The 19,518-nt window shown below is 52.8% G+C and overlaps 3 protein-coding genes across 6 annotated transcripts; 1 reads left to right on the plus strand and 2 right to left on the minus strand.

Annotated features, from left to right (window-relative positions):
• Positions 1 to 861: 861 nt before the first annotated feature.
• Positions 862 to 3,136, minus strand: PCGF1 (polycomb group ring finger 1). 2 transcript variants are annotated; one of them, XM_004006102.5, is made up of 9 exons: positions 3,004 to 3,136; positions 2,505 to 2,610; positions 2,195 to 2,347; positions 1,971 to 2,042; positions 1,739 to 1,844; positions 1,526 to 1,559; positions 1,330 to 1,416; positions 1,111 to 1,191; positions 862 to 1,008 (listed from the first exon to the last, which is right to left on the minus strand). In XM_004006102.5, the coding sequence occupies exons 1-9, from the start codon at positions 3,094 to 3,096 to the stop codon at positions 961 to 963; spliced, it is 780 nt and encodes a 259-aa protein (XP_004006151.1). In that variant the 5' UTR covers positions 3,097 to 3,136; the 3' UTR covers positions 862 to 960. The 2 variants fall into 2 exon arrangements, with proteins under 2 accessions (XP_004006151.1, XP_060269906.1); XM_060413923.1 differs by having other exon boundaries at positions 862 to 1,191.
• Positions 3,137 to 9,144: 6,008 nt separating this feature from the next.
• On the plus strand, positions 9,145 to 11,521 carry TLX2 (T cell leukemia homeobox 2). Its single transcript, XM_004006103.6, has 3 exons — positions 9,145 to 9,920; positions 10,361 to 10,598; positions 10,701 to 11,521. The coding sequence occupies exons 1-3, from the start codon at positions 9,521 to 9,523 to the stop codon at positions 10,915 to 10,917; spliced, it is 855 nt and encodes a 284-aa protein (XP_004006152.1). The 5' UTR covers positions 9,145 to 9,520; the 3' UTR covers positions 10,918 to 11,521.
• Positions 11,522 to 12,695: 1,174 nt separating this feature from the next.
• On the minus strand, positions 12,696 to 19,364 carry DQX1 (DEAQ-box RNA dependent ATPase 1). Of its 3 annotated transcripts, XM_004006104.5 has the most exons (12): positions 19,298 to 19,364; positions 18,603 to 18,858; positions 18,184 to 18,377; positions 17,425 to 17,809; positions 16,855 to 17,088; positions 16,664 to 16,763; positions 16,400 to 16,558; positions 16,128 to 16,319; positions 14,299 to 14,418; positions 13,932 to 14,122; positions 13,406 to 13,596; positions 12,696 to 13,149 (listed from the first exon to the last, which is right to left on the minus strand). In XM_004006104.5, exons 2-12 carry the CDS (start codon positions 18,846 to 18,848, stop codon positions 12,993 to 12,995), a joined length of 2,169 nt encoding a protein of 722 aa, XP_004006153.1. In that variant the 5' UTR covers positions 18,849 to 18,858; positions 19,298 to 19,364; the 3' UTR covers positions 12,696 to 12,992. The 3 variants fall into 3 exon arrangements, with proteins under 3 accessions (XP_004006153.1, XP_042104071.1, XP_042104070.1); XM_042248137.1 differs by lacking the exon at positions 13,406 to 13,596; XM_042248136.2 differs by lacking the exon at positions 12,696 to 13,149 and having other exon boundaries at positions 13,439 to 13,596; positions 13,913 to 14,122.
• Between the last annotated feature and the right edge of the window lie 154 nt (positions 19,365 to 19,518).

Here is a 19,518-nt window from a genome sequence, read left to right on the forward strand (position 1 = left end):
AGTCTCCATCCAGGGAAGCTCAGGCACCTTCAGCCCTCACAAGCTACGCTCAGTGACCCCCTTGAACTCATACTGTCAAACTTTGGCCAACGCCAGATTTGGGCTTTAACATCAGGTTCTGGCAACATCAATGCTGCCTGCACCATTCAGCTTGTCCCAGATCCCACAGCAGCCCATTAGCTTCTTACAGGAGGAATGCCTTGCTTTGGCCTCCAGTTCCCTCCTTTGTAGCAATCAGCCTACAAGGAATGATTGCTAAACTACTCAAGAGAGTTCTCACCCTGCTGCTTCCCTCTTGTTCCTAAAAGGTGCCCTTTCTGGGAACCAGTTCCCTTCCCTCAACCACCCTCTCCACACCCTGGCTTCACCTAGCCCAGGCACCTGAATCTCACATGGACAGCCAGGTTTCCAATTGTGACAATCCCCAGTGTGTTCTTGCATCCCAATTTGTTTTTTTTTAAGGCTCCTCCCATGGTGCAATTCTTTGTATTTTCTTTAAAATATCACTCTTCTTCAATCCTGCAGTGGCCACTGTCAGACCCTAGCCCCATTCTCACCACTACTGAATCAGGACACCTGGTGCACTCGGGTCTGCTTTACACGTGGTAACATTCAAGGACAGCGAGAGCGCCCCTTCCCTCCACCGAAAGAGGAAGGTATGAGTGACCTGGTTCACTCGGCTCACGTTCTGAGTTTTACATATGTAGGGTCCTCTACGGCTGTCCTTTGGTAACTCACTGAGGGAACACCAACACAGAAAGGCCCTCCTTTTCGATGAAACTCAAGAAGACTTCTCAACAGGGAAGCAGGACACAGGACAAAGCAGGAGTGTGTGGCAGAACGAAAAAGGGCAAGGAGAGATGCTTTTTTCAAGTTTTTATTTCAAAAAATAAAGCCGAAGTTAATTTCACATAAATATCTGGGGAGGGGAGGGGACAAGGATGGGTGGGGGCTTGGCCCCTACCTCCTCTTCTCTTTCACACTGTATTGCAAAAGCAAAGGGGATGGCTAAGGAAAAAACAAGGGGAAGAAGTAGTCAGTGGGAACGTTCTTACCCAGAAGGGCCCCCAGCCCACCTCTGCCCTGGGGACTGCCTTGGCACTGCCTTACTTTGCCGAACCAGTGGGACAGCCATATCTGCTTCATGGTCATGTGATCAGGGAGAACTTCATTGTCAAAAAGGAGCTGCACCTAGGAAGGAGACAGGGGCAAAGTTTCAGAAACTATCTTCTTGCCCAGGTCAAGAACTACCCAAGTCTACCGTTGGCTCTGTTCCTCCTTTCTTACCCCTTTCCGCCCCCTCAAAAAAATCTACATGGGGATACTCACATGCTGGGGGTTTAGCATCAAGCGATGACACAGGACCCTCCGGAGATGACGAACTTCAGCTCTAACAGAACACCGGACATATTTGTTCTGGGGGTTTGTGGGGGGCGGGAGGGACAGGAAGAAGACAAGATGTGTGAGGCAAGGGTCATGGAGTGCTGAGTCTCCTTAGAGAGGCCCTCCCCTCAGCCCTTCTTACCTGCAGGATGCTTTTATTCTTGTCTTTGCCAGAACTGGGGGGAAACAGACACAGGTTAGGGAGCCCTGGCTTTTCCCCTGCCCCCCACCCAGAACTAGGATATAGTCTCTTGAATGGAAGACACTCCCTTACTGCTCGCCTTCTCCCTAGGCCCCTCCCTGGCTCTGGGTCACTGTCATTGTCACTTCAGATAGCCCATGACCTATCCTTCACCTCAGCCGCTCCAGGCATAGGCTCAGCTGCTCATCATAGCGATAGTAGTGGGCTTTTGAGTGGTCGAAGCTGCTGAAGGGGAGGCCAAGGTTGCTCAGGGCTGGCTCTGAGAAAGACAGAGTAACAAGGAAAGTGGCACATGTTCCACACTCCATTTTCCCCAGGTGGCAAATCTGGGCAGGAGGAATGCTCTGGGGGCTTTACCTTACCCTCCTGCTACCAAGCAACATACCTTCCCCACTGGGCTGGGTGACCCGGTCTAAGCCTCGGGACTGGTAGAATTCTCGGATTCGTTTCTCTTCACCTAGAAGAGGGTAGTATGGGAAGTAAAATATAAGCCCTCTCTCATTCTTTGTTCCTCAAGCTGTCAACCTCTTTACCAAAGCCCTTGCCACCTCAAGCTGCCCCCCAGCAACAGTGCTCTAGAGGCCCCTCAAAGTCCAGTTGGTTACTCACTGTCTTGCAAGCCTGGCACTAGCTTGTACACGATGTCCTGCATGACCCGGTCCAGTTTAAGGTTGAGCAGTGGTTGTGTTTCATGGATCTTGATGTTACACATGGGGCAGTACTTGCTGGTTTGGAGGTACTTCACAATACAACTCTTGCAGACTGTCAGAAGAGAAAGGCAGACTCTCAAGCCCTCTGAAAACTGGGTTTATGGGTTGGCTGGGTTTCCTGGGTGGCTAGGGCAAGCAGCCTAGAGGCTGACGGCCAGCTTAGTGGGATATAGGGCTTGGAAAACACAGCCAGGGTTCTGGGCACTCACACGTATGAAGACACTCTGTTATGGTGGTGGCATCCACGAAGTAGCCTGCGCACAGGCAGCAGACGATGTGCTCGTTCAAGTCTTTGATCTTTACTCGTACTTCCTCCTGCGGACACACCCTCCGTCAACGATCATTTCCCCAACCCCAACCCCTGTGCCTTCACGATCTGGAAGTCGCCACCCGGCGCCGTCAGCTGATTAGCTCCCAGGGGGCTGACACTCCCCCTCCACCCAGCAGAGGGCTCTGTGCACAGCAGGGGTTCTCTCTAGCCTGACTCACCCGACCTTCCTTTCCCAGGGGAGCCTACAAAACGTCAGCGGCGCAATGCGCAGGCGTCCTAGCCCAGAGTTTGGCAGCCCAATCGCAATCGCGCAGGCGCACTGGGCACCCTGTCTCTGCGCAGGCGCACTGGGCGCCCGGCCAGCCACCGCCCGTCCTCTAGCCGGCCCCAGTTCTCACTGCTAGCCGATCGCAGTGGTAACCCTGCCGCCCCTTCACCTCGTTCCGTAGTGGGTCCATCTTGTACACTGACTGGAGCTGGTTCCGAAGCCTCATCGCGATCGCAATCTGGCCCCCCTGAGGAGACGCCATCTTAAAGGCTGATCTCGGCCTGCTACTTCCGGTGCCGCCTGCGGGGCGGGACTTGTCGCCCCGCAACGAAGGCTTAGGTCTTTTCGGATTCGCTGACCCTCTGTAAGGCCCCGCCCATGTCCCTTCTCCCCGTGTGCTCACCTGAGCCCCATTGGCCCCTCCCCCTCCTCAATGTGTAATTAGGGAGTCCAGGGGGTTCGTGGGAAGGGGTCCTGTCTCCTCGACCTCCTGTAGTAATCGTCATAGTAGACCCTACATGATCTCGGGACTGACTTTTGGAGCCTGCAAAAGACTGCCGCCTTCTATCCCAAAGGCCCGGCGGTCTCCGCCCGCCACCACTCAGGGTTGTCGATCTCCTGTGGCGACGTCCCTGATAAAAGAAACCCCTCCGCGTCCCCTGCTTGTGTCCTACTACGCGCCCGCATTACGGAGCTTCATCCCGGTGGAAGGCCTTGTCCCCCCTCCACAACGGAGGTTTTTTGGAGCTCTGCGGAATCTTGTAGAGGGTGGCGGGGAAGGAGGGACCCCAGGGACTTGGTAGTGATCGTGCCCACCCCCATCACTCCCTCCTGCCGCCGAGGTTGGGGGGGCAGGCCCTGGTTAATGATGATGATTCAATCATCGGCGCCTGCGGAGGCCTGGGACAGACTAATGCAGAGCAGATGCCCAAGGAGGAGGGGAGGACGGCTAGGACACTACCACACATGGACACGCTGAGGCAGCGAGCTCCCGCGATGGCATAGATCCAGTCCCGCACTTGGGGAGGATGCAGGGGCACTGGACCTGGTACACCGACGTCCCTAGGTACTTTCTAAAAAGTGGGATTCAAAATCCATCGAAAACAAGGATAAGATTACTGTGGAGTATTAACATCACGTACAGTTGGATAATCAAGAAGCGAGAGATACCAGCGGAGACGGGGGAAAAACTTTCTGGAGGAAGTGGGTCTTTGGGCACAATTCGAGATTGGGAGTAGGGGAAAGAAGTGTGGTGGAAATAGAAAAGAAAGGCACAATGGAGAGGGACCTGAAAGAGGGTAAGGTGTAGATTTGAGAGCAATGATAGAGAAGAATGAGAAGCAGCAGAACCTTATGGAGTTGGGACTTCAGTGTGAAAGCAATAGGGGAAAAAAAAAAAAAAAACTTTTCTGAAGAAAGGGGGTTATCCGATGAAAGAAACATATTCATTTATCTTCAGAGTGGATTAGAGGCAAGGAGTTATAAGTGATTTTTAAAAATAACTACTTGCTATAGCCACTGCTTACTTCCCTGTTCCAAGATGCCATTATCTCTTCTCTGGGTGACTGCAGTGGCTTCTTGCCTGCTTTCTTGCTTCTACTTTTACCCTCTTTAGCCTAGTCTAAACATAGCAGCTCACAGTGATTCTGGTAAAACATGAATTAAAATCCAAAAGGATACATAGAAAATTTTTTTGAGTTGACAGATGCTTATTATCTGGATTGTGTTGATGGTTTCATGGGTGTACACATATATCAGTGTATCAAATTGCACATTTTATGTACAGTTTATTGTATGTCAGTTTTGCCTTGAAGTTGTTTCAAATGTAAAAATCAGGTGTCTTTTCTGTTTAAAACAATCCAGTCATTTTCCAATTAGAATAAAAGCCTTCAAGACTGCGTGGTCTCTCACAGTCTCTCAGTCTCTCCAGACACACAGGACCTCCCACTGTTTGTTCCACAAGTACACCAGTATATACTCTCATTGTGTCCCCAACTTGAAATGCTCAGATATCCAAATGGCCCTTTTCTTCCTTTAGGTCTTTACTCCATGAGGCCTTCTGTGATCAATCTAGATAAATCATCATCTCCTACTCTTATACTTTGCCCCCCTTCCTTGCTTTATTTTTCTTCTTAGCATTTCTGAGTATATGGTATACATTTTCTTTTTCAACCGCCTCCCCCACTGGAATGTAAGCTGTTCAGTGGTAGGACTTTTGTTGTTGGAGAAGGCAATGGCACCCCACTCCAGTACTCTTGCCTGGAAAATCCCATGGACAGAGGAGCCTGGTAGGCTGCAGTCCATGGGGTCACAAAGAGTCAGACACAACTGAGCGACTTCACTTTCACTTACAACTATATTTCCAGTGCCAGGTACACAGTAGCTAGTACGTAGTACCAAGCACATAGTACCTTCAATCAAAATTTTGTGGACGAACACATGAATATGGGGGGTGGTGATGATGGCCTATATTAGGCTTTTATTAAGAATATATTTTTACTGCGCTGCGTCTTCATGGCTGCACAGGCTTTTCTCTAGTTGTGGTGAGTGGGGCTACTCTCTGGTTGCAGAGTGTGGTGGCTTCTCTTGTTGCAGGAGATGGGCTCTAAGGCATGCACAGGCTCCGCAGTTGTGGGTCCTGGACCCTCCAGCACAGGCTCAATAGTAGTGGCATGCAGGCTTAGCTAGAGAGTGGCTCCGGAGTGTGGGGTCTTCCTGAACCAGAGATTGAACCCGTGTCTCCTGCATTGGCAGGCAGATTCTTTACCACTGAGCCACCAGGGAAGCCTGGCCTATATTAGGTTTTATCTGTGGAAATGGAAAGGAAGGGCTGTGCATGAAACATTTCAAAGAATAATAGGAGGAAGTGAATACGGAGCTTCGGGGGAAGCATTTCCTCCAGCTTGTTGGCTTAAGGTGGCTAGAGCAAAAGCAGGTAGAGCTGGCCAGAAGACTAGAATGGTGGGATGGAACACAGCAAGGGTCGCAACCAGGGACTGAGGTCACAGAGTTTTCTGGGTAGATGTATTAGATGGAACTATTGGAAAGGATGAAAACTGAGCAGATGTAGATATGAGTAAAGCTGAAGTCTGAGCTCTGAATGCTCACAGTCTTCAGTGGAAGAAGAAAAGTCAGTGGAGGAAAAAGATAAGCTGCAACTGTGAATGTCCAAGGATGTAGAATAATACAATATTATGGAAGCCAAAAGAAGGGATATTTCAAGAAAGAGTTGATGGTCAACAAAGTAAAACATGTCAGAGAAGTATTGGATAATAGACACTGGATACTGGATATCTCTGAGATAGGGTCCATGTAGTGAAGCTAACTTACAGTGGATTAAAAGAATAAATACTAAGGAAATGGAGGCAATGGATATGGGCAGTAAAAAAGAAAAAGAAACATAATTTCTCTTGAAGAGTTGGGCAAAAACTTTGTCCAGACAGTAGAGACCTAAGACAGTCGGCAGTAGGAGGGACTAAGTTGATAAGGAAACTGATGATATAGGAGTGGGGACCACCTCAACCATGGAATACTGCACCAACAGCAGGATGAAGAGAAGATGCAGGAAAACAGGCTAGGAGTGTGGCCTCTCTCTGTGAAGCTGCAGGTTTGAAGAGTTGGGCAGCCACATGCATGTGAGATATGGTGAGATGGATCCAAGGAAGTCTGTATGAGAGGTGGGGGTGCTGACTCCAGAGCCTCTCTTCAACATAAACCAATAGAACCATGCTTTTCATAGAGTCAGGGAATCAGCAAGGTAGAGGCAAACTGAGAAACTCCTAGGACTGGCTGACAGAACTGGATGCCTTTTGTCCCTGAAGCAGAGCACTGAAATCTTTTTTTTTTTTTAATTCGCAGTATACACACACACACACACACACACACACACACACACACACTACCAGGTTTGTGCCCATTCTCCTCTAAGGATCAGTTGGGCAAGCTCTGGATGGCAGAGCCATCTGTGCTTACCTCAAAAGGCAGGATGTAGAATAAGGAGGTATAAAGTTCTGCACGATGCTACGTTTTTCACTTGTATTGATTTATTCAAGAAGGATTTTATTCAGCTTGATTGGAGACACACTAGTGCCCACTCTCTCCTCCTAGAGGCCCACCCGTGGAGTAGCAAAAGAAAGTGAAAGACGCTCAGTCATGTCCAACTCTTTGCATGGAATTCTCCAGGCTAGAATACTGGATGGGTAACCTTTCTCTTCTCCAGGGGATCTTTCCAACCCAGGGATCTAACCCAGGTCTCCTGCATTGCAAGCCGACTGTTTACCAGCTGAGCCACAAGGGAAGCCCCCAAGGGAGTGGGGAAAGGGACTGACAAATTCCTAACCTGCCAGAGTTATTTAATCCACTGTCCCCCCAGGCTCTTTGTTCTCATCCAGGGGAATCCAGCCCATGCTATCTCTGAAAGGTTTGCCTGAACACCAGAGGTTTCATGCTCTCTAGTAGCCCAAGCCCTTAACTGCTGAGAAAAGATGCTTGGAGTTCTGTGAAGGCTTAGGGAAGGTGATATTATCTGTCTTCTTCACCAAAACAAAAACAGCTACCAATGGGCAGTACCTCCCCACCCCCAACCCTTTCAGAAGATTGTTGGCAGGGTGGGGGGAGAGCTGGATAAGTGGGTGAGGCAGGTGGACAAGTCTGGGGGAGGATGTCTTGTGTTATTAATGCCCACTGCCTCCCTGCCCCATGGTTCCCTGCCTCAGCCTTCACCTTGAGGCTTCTGAGAACACTGAGGTTTTGTGTGGGGAGAAAGCCTACCCCCTTCTTCCTCTTCCTTATCTTCCTGCCCAGATGCCCAAATATCACTCCTGGTTCCCTCGAGAGAAAAGACCTCTTACCCTGCCCTAGGCTCCAGGCTGCCAGCCCATCTGCTAGGGAGAAAGGAGGGGCAGAGTTTTCCCCAGGAGATCCTGGAGAATCAACTGGAAGATCCGTGCTCCCGGGGAGACACAGCTATTAAGACTTAGAAGGCACTTCAGCTCACAAGGGTCACTGGCAGTCAGGATCAGAGCACCTGAGTGGGCTGCGGTGGAGGGGCCAAGGACTGCCACAGCAGGGCAGGGTCCTTTGGCCACCAAGTGTCTGAGACACGCCAAGCTGCTCATCGGGTGCCCACCCTCCGAGGGATGGTAAGAACATCCGCCTCCAGGCGCCCAGTCTCACCGGCTCGGAGGCGCCAGGATTCCCCCCCCAACCCCCGGGGGCCGGGGCGGGCCGGGGAAGGTAATGTAATTCCGACCCAGCTAACCCGATTATGGCGGCCTGCACCGGGCCGGGTGGCGGCAGGGGCGGGTCTAAGGCTCAGGGGCCCGGCAGGCCCGGGGTCCCATCCCGGGGAAGGATGCAGAGTTCACACGCTCCCAGCTCCTGGGTCCGCGGCCAGAGGTCACAAGGTCGCTGAGCGGCTTCGGTCTTTCCCCACCTCCCTTCTCTGACACGCTCCAGGCACAGTTTCCTGGGCTTGGGTGGGGTGAAGCAGCTATGCGAAATGAGGCGGTTAGGATCCTCCGAGGACTTCGTAAGGTTCCAAGTGTCGCCTGTGGCGATTTCGTTGGAGGCTGGGCAGGAGTGTGTGAGAATAGACTTCCTGGGCGAAGAGTCCGCGTTGCTGGTTCCCTGTCGGGGGCAGAACGCCAGCCCCAAGTCCTCACCGACCTAAATTGGCTCGGGTACAACCACCGGTCCGCTTTACACCGATTTACGGAAATCGAAATTCTAAGAAACACTGGCCGCCCATTACTGGCGCTCTGGAGAGGAGCTGGGGCCCCTACGGGAGAGGCCGGGAGGAGCATCAGGATCACTGGCCCAGCGATTCCCCGCCCTAGCTCACCGGACACCCTGCCACACCTCCAACTGTCCTCTTCCCCAGCCTCCAACTCGCCGGCGCCGTTTCCCAGCCGCTTCCCATCGAAGCCAGAAAGCCACAACGAAATTTGGTCTTCGAGAGCATTTAGGCGGGGGCCACAACGAATCCGGGAGTCGTCAGGCTGGACCCATCGGGAGGCGAAGAGTGGGGGCTGTGGGAGGCGGCACCTGCAAGGAAGTTGGTGAGGAGAGGAAACCCAGAGGCGGAGGCCAGTGAGGATGGAGTCGCCTTGCGCATCTCGGCTGACTCAGCGCGCAGCGGCCCGAGCTCTGGCCCCTCCCGTGCAAGTTCATAACACACTCGCCACCTTCCCCCCTCCAGCACCCTCACCACTCCCGCCGGCCAGTCTTGCCCGCGCTTGGAGCAAACAGGCGTCTCTTCCCCTTTAACGGGCCCGGCCCCGCCCCTGCCCTACCCCCAGCCCCCACTGCCCACCCAAGACTGATCTGTCAGTCACTGCCCCAGCCCAAGTCGGCCAACCCTCTCCACCCCGGACTCGGGCAGAGGCCCTGGCAGTCCAGCGTCCATCCGCGCTTCAGAGTCAAGAAGGGCGCTCCTGGGGCCCCAGGCGGTCGCGCTCCCCCGGGATGCGAGTCCCTGCGCCGACACCCGGCAGAGGCCGGCAAGGGCTGGGTTACTTCCAGTACATAGGGATGAAGATGTCCTGGGCGTCCCGGCGCCTCTCTGCGGCCAGCCCGGCAGGTCCCTGAAGCCACCGCCCTAAACGCTCCGCTGCTGGGCTCCCACAGCTGTTTGGGGGGCCCTCCCTAACCGCCAAACCTCCTGAGGTCCTCTTTGACCCGGACCCATGGAGCCGGGGGTGCTGGCCTCGCACAACCTCCCGCACCACGAGCCAATCAGTTTCGGCATCGATCAGATCCTGAGCTGCCCGGAACCCCCCGGGAGCGGCCTAGGCCCGGGTCGCATGGGCCAGGGCCATGGAGAGAGTGCGGCGTTCTCGGGTGGATTTCACGGAGCCTCAAGCTACGGCCCCGCGGCCTCGCTGGCCCCGGTCCCAGGCAGCTCTGGTGTTGGCCCGGGCGGCGTGATTCGCGTCCCGGCGCATCGTCCTTTGCCAGTGCAGCCGCCCGCGGGAGGCGCACCTGCAGTTCCTGGGCCCTCGGGCTTGGGCGGCGCCGGGGGCCTGGCGGGACTCACCTTCCCTTGGATGGACAGCGGCCGCCGCTATGCCAAGGACCGGCTCACGGGTGAGGTTGCCCGATCCCTCCAGTGTCATGCCCCACACTGACCCTGTTTTCTCATCTTTGATCCTTCTGCTCCAACTCAAGGTCCCTTTAATACCCTTCGCCCCTAATCCCAGGGGATCCTCCCTCAACTTGTATCTCTTGGTCCCGCTACTGAGAGGCGCTGGGGAGGTAGCTGCCGTCGATGCCCGCGCTCTCCTTTGCAGTTCACTGTCCGCACGGCGGGGAGGGCAGGGTGAAGTTACAGGGGAGGTTTCTCCCTCACCCAAGAGGGAGGGCCATTTCCGAGGCTCCCCTTTTTTGTGTAGAAGACTCTACTGGTGCGGAGTCGAGGTTGGGGCACTGTAGGGACCCGGCGCGGGAGCTCTCAGCAGCCGCGCTCTCTTCTATGACACCTCGGGCCGCCCGGAAAACCTAGCCTTGCTCTTTCTTCCTCCTTGTAGCGGCGCTCTCGCCCTTCTCCGGGACGCGCCGTATAGGTCATCCCTACCAAAATCGGACCCCCCCAAAGCGGAAGAAGCCGCGCACATCCTTCTCCCGCTCGCAGGTGCTGGAGCTGGAGCGGCGCTTCCTGCGCCAGAAGTACCTGGCCTCGGCCGAGAGGGCGGCGCTGGCCAAGGCCCTGCGCATGACCGACGCGCAGGTCAAGACGTGGTTCCAGAACCGGCGCACCAAGTGGCGGTGAGGCGCGGGGCGGGTGAAAGACCGGGCTGGGCCAAGTGGCGGTGAGGCGCGGGGCGGGCTGGGGCTGGCCTCGCTGACCCCGCGTCTCCGCCCGCCCAGGCGCCAGACGGCCGAGGAGCGCGAGGCGGAGCGGCACCGCGCGGGCCGACTGCTTCTGCACCTGCAGCAGGACGCGCTGCCTCGGCCGCTGCGGCCGCCGCTGCCTCCGGACCCGCTCTGCCTGCACAATTCGTCGCTCTTCGCGCTGCAGAACCTGCAGCCCTGGGCCGAGGACAACAAGGTGGCCTCCGTGTCCGGGCTTGCTTCAGTGGTGTGAGCGACGCCTGCCCGAGCGAGCAAGCGCTCTTCAGGACCGAGGCGCCTCGTGGAGCCCCGGAGCTGGGGCCTAGGAGCGCATGGCCGCCCACTCCGTGGTTCTGTAGCAGTGGAGCGTGTGAGGAGGAGCTGGCTTTGAGGCTATCGCCAAGGGCTCCTCGGCCACCGTCGGTTCGCAGGCCAACGTCGCGCAATTGCCCTGCGCGCTTAAATGCGATCTTTCCCGCCATTTCCCACACTCTTGTCGCTCGGCGGCTGGAACCGAGGGGCTGAGGGGGCGGGACCTGCAGTTTGATAGCCAATGAGGTGCGGGGAGGAGAGCAGGCTGTCCTATGGCTGCCCTCTCGAGGGACTCCGGATTCTTCCGTGGGTGGGGTGGAACCAGGGTTCTGTCGGGCCCAAGCTGTTCACAGGCCCCGCTGGGATTCGGCAGCTGCAGCCTGCCGGGTCTGTACCAAAAGTGTGAGGGAAGGAAGGAAGATGCCAATGACAGGGGAGTAATGGAGGAGGTGCTAGAGGGCGAGTCTGACTGTGATGGGAACCAGAGGGTTATCCATGCTGGGCATGTCATTCTTCAACTGTAAAATAATCGCTAAGGACTTTGAGCCCCATATTGTCTGTGTGTTTAACCTGCTGACTGTGTCCTCCCACTTGCACCTCCCAAGTGAGTGGTGGGCGAGACACACTTGATGAAAGAGAAAATCTAAGAACACTAATCAGGCTCTGGTGTCCCTCAGGGACAGAGAGGGAAGCAATGGACAAAGTTAATGGGCCCAGGGGAGTTAGAGTGAGCAGAGTCTGGCAACTAATAGGAAGTGATAGGCTTAAAAATAATCAGAGATAACTCCTAGGTTGGAAATGTAAAGGATCAAGAAATCAATGGTGTTGTGGATGATGAAAGGGAAATTGGGAAGACAAGACCAAGATTAACTCTGCAGGCAAAACTAAATGCTAAACCTAGAGAGAAGGATCCCCTAGAGTAGGAAATAGCAACCACTCCAGTATTCTTGCCTGGATAATTTCACAGACAGAGGGACCTGGTGGGCTACAGTCTATGGGGTCACAGTCGGACACGACTGAGTGACTGAGCAAGCACACTGGAGAGAATACATTCTGGAAAAATGCCTTTCGGGGAAGGTCAGTTGACATCCACATAGAGGAGGAAATACATGAAATGATAAAAGCAGACAGCATCTTCAAGGGAGGGAAGTCTGAGTAGAAAAGCAGAGTTCTAAGGATTAAATGTTTCTATCAATTTCTATAAACACATTTATAATATGTAAGATGATTGAGGATATCAAAGTTAATAGTCTAAGGAAAGAAAAGAGAAAGGAGTACCCAGCTGGTAAAAGCATGATGTTCCTGAAGTTGCTAGAACTTATGGGTGGGCCAGGGGCTGCTGGGAAGCTTGTTGCTGGAAAGTTAAGGATTTGGGTACAGATCCAATCGCCTTGAGGTTTAAGAAGGAGCAAGATTTAAGTTGTATGAGAACAAAAGGGTCAATTGTTTCTTATTCTTATAGCACCCCCATTCTTCCTCCCCTGCAGGCAAGAGCAGTTGATAGAGTGAGGTAAGCTTTAGGCAGGGTCAGAGGCCAACTGTAGTCAAACTACCTGTTTCCCATGTTAGTGACAGCGAGGTCAGTCAGAGCACAAAGGGTCGACCAGAGGTGGGAGCCAGGCAAGAGGGTATCACTGTTGAAGTTCACCCTGATTCTTTTATGTTGTGTCATCTTTAACTCATAGATACTGTAAATGCTACTAGAGAACTAAACTCAAATTTGGTATCATATAAACAGAACTTTTATAGACCAAAAGGATAGGTTTGGCATAAGTTGGGGGTATACAGGGCATATCAATTCCTCTTTAATAAATAGCAGAAAGCTAAGAAATCGGTCCTACCCTGTATAGACTAGGGCTTAACCAATTTGCTCCACTCCCAGCTCCATTTCTTGGGACTCAGGTTCCAGTATTTACATTTGACCCTTGGGCTTCTAAATCTGGATGGCTGCCTAGGTGCTAGCCTGAGGGAAGATCTCATGTGATGAGATGAATTCAACTTCACCCCATAGGCAGGTCACTGCAGGAGACAGGCATTTTCAAGTTCTTGGGTGGAGGAAGATTCACTCCTGGTTGAAGAATCTGTCCTTTCTTCCCTCAGCTGGTTCAGGAAGTCTCTGCTTTCACTAGGGGGTAAGTTACTCAGGAAGTATGGAGGAGCCAATTCCACCAGCCTGATAGAGACATTCATAATTAGATGGTTTCCATGTCTTCTTTCATAATGCATATTGTTGAACTTCTTACTACCCCTTCCACAAACCTGTCTCCTCAAATCATGTTACTACAAACCGCAAAGACCCTTTCACTCCCCTCCATTCCCGCCCCTGCCACCCCACCCCCCACCCCCACTTAGCTTCTCTAAGTCTCCAGCTGTAATTTTGGCCCCAGGAAGAGGAATGGACAGTGCAGGAGGGGTGTCAGGGAACTCACATCTGTGGCTGAATTTCAGAAACAATGGAAAGACAGTTGTCTTTGGAAATGGAGAAACTGTGGTAAAGCACCCACAGTGGGGGTCTGGCAGGAGCCCTGCGGCTTCTGTAGCAGCAGTATGGGGAGAGCTGGGCCACATGCTTATGGGTTAGAAGCAGGTAATTTCCAGTTCCATCTGTGTCTCGGGCCACCTCATTGAAAGACAAAGATATTGAAGGAATAAGTGAGAGTGAAGTGTCAGTCAGTAGAAGAAAGAAAGGGGGGTTGAGAAAGACTTATCAGCAAGGGTAGTGAGAGTATACCTCTAGGCATACCTCTAGGTATTATAGCCCTACCATACTACCATAATGTATGGCATTTCCATAGCCCCTTATACCCCAAAACATCAAAGGAAAAGTTTCTCCTGGTTCTAAAGAGTTCTTTGAATGGCCACCTGGGTCCCAATTTCAGAGGTGGCATACATTAACCGTTGCTCCCTCTACTTTCTGTTCCTTTTCTGATCCTTACCCCAACTCTTTCCCCTAACCTTAAGGAAGTATCCTGACACCAGCGCTTTCTGAAGGTCTCTGCGATTCTGCTCAGATCCAAAGGCTGGTTGAGACAAGGGCAGTTCAATCCGTTGCATGAGTTCTAGGAGTTCTCCCCGAAGTTTACGGGCCTGGCACAATGCTGCCCAGTTTAGACCCCGAGCCTGGCACCAAGCCTTGTCTGCTCCACCTAGGAACAGAAAGGGACCAGCGATAGCTAAAGTCCTTGGGACCCCTAAAAGAACCCAACTCTCAGTCAAAGGGCTTCCTTTTCCTGGGACTAGAGATCTGTCAGCTGGTTGCACACCACTTCCTCTCTTTGGAAAATCTGGGATTCTGTAAGAGGATGCAGAGTGGAGCACTCACTCTGTATAAAGGCTTCATACACTTGGATCAGAGAGCTGTGATCACCATCCACGTGTTCTAGCGCTCGACGCAGGGCAGCTTCTTCTGCACAGAGTGGAGGACGAGTAAACCCGGGGGCAGCTGGAGGCAGAAGAGAGGAAGTTCACTGGGGGCATGAGAACAGATAGCAGTACACTGAAAAAGGCAGGAATGTCACTCTGGGAACTTTACTCAAAAGACTTCTAGACACTATGCACTTTATTGGACATTGAAGATAAATAAATGAAAAACAGTTTCTGCCCTCAAGGAGCTTAGAGTCTAGTGGGAGAGACCAACACGTAAGATAGGTGTGTGGGCCAATATTTGAAGTTGGAGAATTAGCTGAGTGGAGAAGGGCAGAGGGGGTATTCTAGATGTGGGAACAGCATGTTTGGAGAACTGCGAGCACCTAGGATTATGGATAGAGGGAACGGTATGCGTGGCAGGGTGGCAGGAGATAAAACTGGAGGGAGGTATGGGCAAGGCTGTGCAAATGAGTTTACATTCTGTTTGGAAGGTAGAGAATAACTGATAAAGAGTTTTTAAGAGAATCCACATGTTTGGAAGAAGTTCACATGACTAGTTAGGAGGCTACTCAAGGAATCCAGCTGAGCAGCGATGAGGAGCTACATTGGCATTAACTCTGAGTATGGAGTGAAGGTGAAGCTGAAGTCGCTCAGTCGTGTACAACTCTTCGCGAGCCCATGGACTGTAGCCCACCAGGCTCCTCCATCCATGGGATTTTCCAGGCAAGAGTACTGGAGTGGGTAGCCATTTCCTTCTCCAGGAGATCTTCCTGACAGGGATCGAACCTGGGTCTCCTGAATTGCAGGCAGCCGCTTTACCCTCTAAGCCACCAGGGAAGTCCTTAAGTATGGAGAAGAACAGGTGAAGAACAGGTAAATTTTCTTTTTAATTAGGAGATAAAAATTAAAAAAACAAACCTGGAGAAAGGTTAGTCTAGAATGATGATAGTGGAGCCGCTGAGGTGATGGTATGACTTTTTGGTGGTGGTGGTGAGGGAGCAGATTTTAAAAGGGCTCAGCTCAGCAACAACAGAGGTGCTCGAGTTCAGTTCTGGGTTGAAGTTTTGTGGACCATTCTGATAGGAACGGCCATCAGGAGTCAGATATATAAATGCAAGATTCAGAAGAATGATATTGTAGCATTTCAGACCATGAATGTGAGTGAACTTGCTCAGAGAGTTCAGGGAATGAGAAGACAAAAGGGGCAAGGGTAGAACCCTGAGGTTCAACTTACTTTGAGCAAGCAGAGGATGAAGCAGAGGAGGAAGAGCTCAAGTAAGAGATTAAGGGAGTGGCAAGAGAGGTAGGGTGAAAACCACAAGGAGCAGATCACAGAGGCTTAGGGAGGGGGCAGTGTTAAAGTGGTTGCCATTCTCAAGTGTCAAAAGAAAGTCATGAACAGGGCTCAAAAGTGCTCACTGGATTAGGTCTCTAGGAGGCCACTGGTGAGCAGAAGTGTCACCCTTCTGCTGGGGTGGGCCTGAAGCTGGAATGCAGTGGGCAAGGAATACCCTAGATTGAGCAGGATCGAGATTATTCTGAATAATGAAAGGATTACAGGGTTGAGCACGACAGGTACAGTTTTAGTAAAAACAGGTAGGAGAGACTTGTTGCGGGACAAGAAGCAACAGAGACAGGAGAGGGGTAAATGATGAAGCCTAACTCTTTAGGCACAGTGAGGGCTGGGAACTAGAGCAAAGGGGAAGGGGCCAGCTTAAGGAGCACCAGAACACCAGAGGGAGGGCTGAAGTAGTCCTAAGAGCCAGAGAGGTAAGTGATTCATACCAGTGAGCATGGCGGCCAGGGTGAGCATCTCATCCACACAGTCAAACTCACACGAGGCCAGCAGGGCTTTGGCCAGCTCAGGGGCCAGGGGAAATTCTGATAGGATAACTCCCAGGTCTGACAGGTCCCCATCATCATCCAGGGCAGCCAGATAGTCTAAGTCTTCCAGGGCCTGCATCAGTGCTTCTGGAGCTGGACAGGCAACAAGGCTTACAGGTCAGGGGATCTCAGAACCTGGAGAGCAGCAGGATGTGGGCAGGAAGGGTGCTCACCAGGCCGGTCCAGGAAGTGACACTTCCCTGGCTCTGCAATCTGTCTCCTCTTTAGTAGTAACATCAGGGGGCTCAGATTCTCTGCCCACACTCTGGGCTGGGGCAGGCAGGGAGCCTCTAGTTCTAGGAAGGACTTAGGATACAAGCAGAGGCAGGATCCTGAGGGGAGAAAGATCTGGGAAAGAAGACCACTGTAGATTTCTCAGGGCCTATGGTTCGGTGACTCTTTTCGTGTTTGATCCTACTGAGGGCAAAAGCTCTTACCTGGTGGGATCCCTGCTGCCCGTAGCCGTCTTGCCTCTGCCTGACACTTGCTGACTGGTCTCAACACTTGAGATTCTGCTCGGATCTGAGGACTGTAAACCTGTCACCACCCCCAACCAAGGCCGGGACAGATGAGAGTGGGCTATTTCTATCTTTAGCCCCTGTGTCCCCCTCACTTCTCTTTCACTCACACTTCGAAGCTCCAGTCCTGAGTCAATGACATGTCGGATGGAGGGGAGGGAAAAGGAGAAGTCGGCCAGCCAGTGAGTGACCACAACCTTCCGGGCACCTGATTCTGTGTCCTCGTACACAGCCTGAACAGCTTGTCCACAGCCTGGGTGAAGGGGCAGCACCCGTGGTGGGGGCCCTTGGTTTTCCAAGGACCCTACCTTCCTGGACAAGGACTCACAGCACAGAGAAATTTCCTGAAGAGAGAGGTGGGGTGTTAGGGTAATTCTCACCTTTGTGGGTCAGACCCCTTTGAAAAATTGATGAAAGCTATGGACCTTCACTCTGAAAAAGTGTACATACTCATATAAAGTAGGGGTGTTATAATTTCAGGAACTCACTGAACTGCAAATCTCTACCTTGTATGGAATCAAAAAGTTTTTATACCAAAACCCTGGAATTTTTCAAGACCCCAACAGAGAATAAGTACTAGAACTCCGATGTTCCTAACCAGCATTGCTCCCATTCTCCCCTGGGACAGGAAGGGGCAGACATTCGACATGAATACCTCCTTTCGCATGCCATTTTTTTACCTCCTCACTGGGCAGGTACACTAGCACATCTCCTGGAGCCTCCTTCCGACACAGTTCAAGCACAGCTTGGCAGGCAGCTTCTACTCGGTCAGTAGGGAGGGAGTCCCTGTAGACCGGAGCGGGACAGCTGCCAGTCTCTCTGGGGACACACACAATAGGAGGGTTGCCCCAGAAGTCTTGGAGCTTAGGTTCAAGGGTTGGGTCGGTAACTACAACCACTCTGAGGTCCCCTGGACGGCTTCCCAGCCTGGCATCTCGCAGGAGTCCCTGGAGCAAATCTGAGGCCACTGACCGCTCCTGAGCCTCATCCAGGACCAGCACACCCTGGGCTCCAGTGCCCGGGGTTGAGGCCACCTCCTGCAGAAGCAGCCTGTCCCAGCAGAACCTGTTGACATTGGCAGTGGGCAGAGGAGTCAGTGTGGACACCGACCAGCCCCGGAAGTCCAGAGGAGCTTCTCCCCAGGGGGCCTAGGCTCTGACAGTAAAGGCCAGAAAAAGATCCTGTGGCTGAGTTTCTGTGGCCTATTGATGACACTGTTATAAGCTGTACTCCAGTTAGGAAAGTCAGACTTTCATGATGAGGGTGAGGTTGAATGTCTGAGGTTGCTGGCTAGGGTTAAATGGCTGAATTCAAAAGTTGCATCATGCATGATTTAAAGGGTGAGCTAAGCTGAGGGAGGGTACGATGAGATGTCGGAGGCTGGGTTTGTTTCTACGGAGTGAGGGGGAGATTTGAGTGGGGCCTGCAAGGGGCCACACCTTAGCAGAGTGTCAGGCCCAGTGCAGTCTTCTTGGGGGATGCTGTATCCAACCTCATGACCCAGGGTCAGGTCCATTTCATCAGCAACTCGCAGGGCCAAGCTCAGGGCCGCTAGAGGGTAAGGCTGAGTCACAGTTACCCAGCCCTTCTGGAAACCTCTTGCCAGCACAAACTCTGCACACCACTGTGGGATCTGGGGTAAGCGTAGGAAAGGACAACCCGTCAGCCGGACACAGAACTCCAGTCAAAAGTGCTGGAGGAGCTGTGGCCAGTTTCATCTCTCCTTATTTGAGGAGTCCTCTGGTGCTTCAGTGTCTGTCTCCTTCTGACCACCTCCCCTATTATTCCACACAGCAACCGCCAGCCCACGCCCCGCCTTGTCCCAGGAGGAGGCAGTTCCCAACCCCCCCACCCCCACCTGGGTGCTCTTGCCGCAACCAGGCTCTCCAGACACCAGTACCACTCCACTGGGGCTACTCTCCAAGTGCTCCAAGAAGATAAAGCGAGCAGCCCAGACAGGCAAGGATCGGCGCTGCTCAAGTAGTCTGTAGTAGCGGGAGGAGAAGGGGAGCCCGTCAAAGGGGTTCACAGCCAGTTCAGACTCCTCAGGGTTTGGGCCAGACTCTTCTTCCAACCCGAGAAGCTGAGAGGCCATGGTGACCATCTAGCAGGACCTACAGAAGGCAGGGCAGTCATCAAGGCCTTGTATTTGGTGACTGACACCATCTTCCCACCTCAGCCCTGATCCCTAACCTGTACCCTCAGGTGATAATGCACTGGGGTTCATCCTTCCCAGTACTTCTTGTCTGCCGGGAAACAGGGAAGAGTTGAATCTCTAAGTAATAGACTATCAAAAGTGGACTACTGGCAGGCCAGTAGTTAAGAACCCAACTTCCAATGCAGGGGACGTGGGTTCAATCCTTAGCTGGGGACATAAGATTCTGCATATGGCAGGGCAACAAAGCCCGTGCACTACGACTAAGAACTGACATAGCCAAATAGAAAGAGAGAAAGACCTGGTGGCCTGTGGGAAGGCCCCCTGGGGAAGAGAGTGAGGAACAGGAGTGGGGTCAGAAATCAGGGAGCAGGGCCACAAGGATCCTGGATTCAAACCTTTGCCTGCCGCTCTGAGACGCGCTGGAATGGCAGCCAGTTCCAGACCCACTCAGCAAGTCACCACAAACCCTGACCTGCTGTGAGGTACAAAGGTCAATTCCGGATCCACCCTGGGGCACAATCCTAGAGGCTGTTTTGGGGTGGGGCCATGTGCTCCACCTTATTTAATCTAGTTAGGAGCCTATGGAAAATAGGCTCTAGCCACCACACTGAGCATG

Source organism: Ovis aries, chromosome 3 (assembly GCF_016772045.2).
Source record: "Ovis aries strain OAR_USU_Benz2616 breed Rambouillet chromosome 3, ARS-UI_Ramb_v3.0, whole genome shotgun sequence".
In the NCBI taxonomy this organism is placed as follows: Eukaryota; Metazoa; Chordata; class Mammalia; order Artiodactyla; family Bovidae; genus Ovis; species Ovis aries.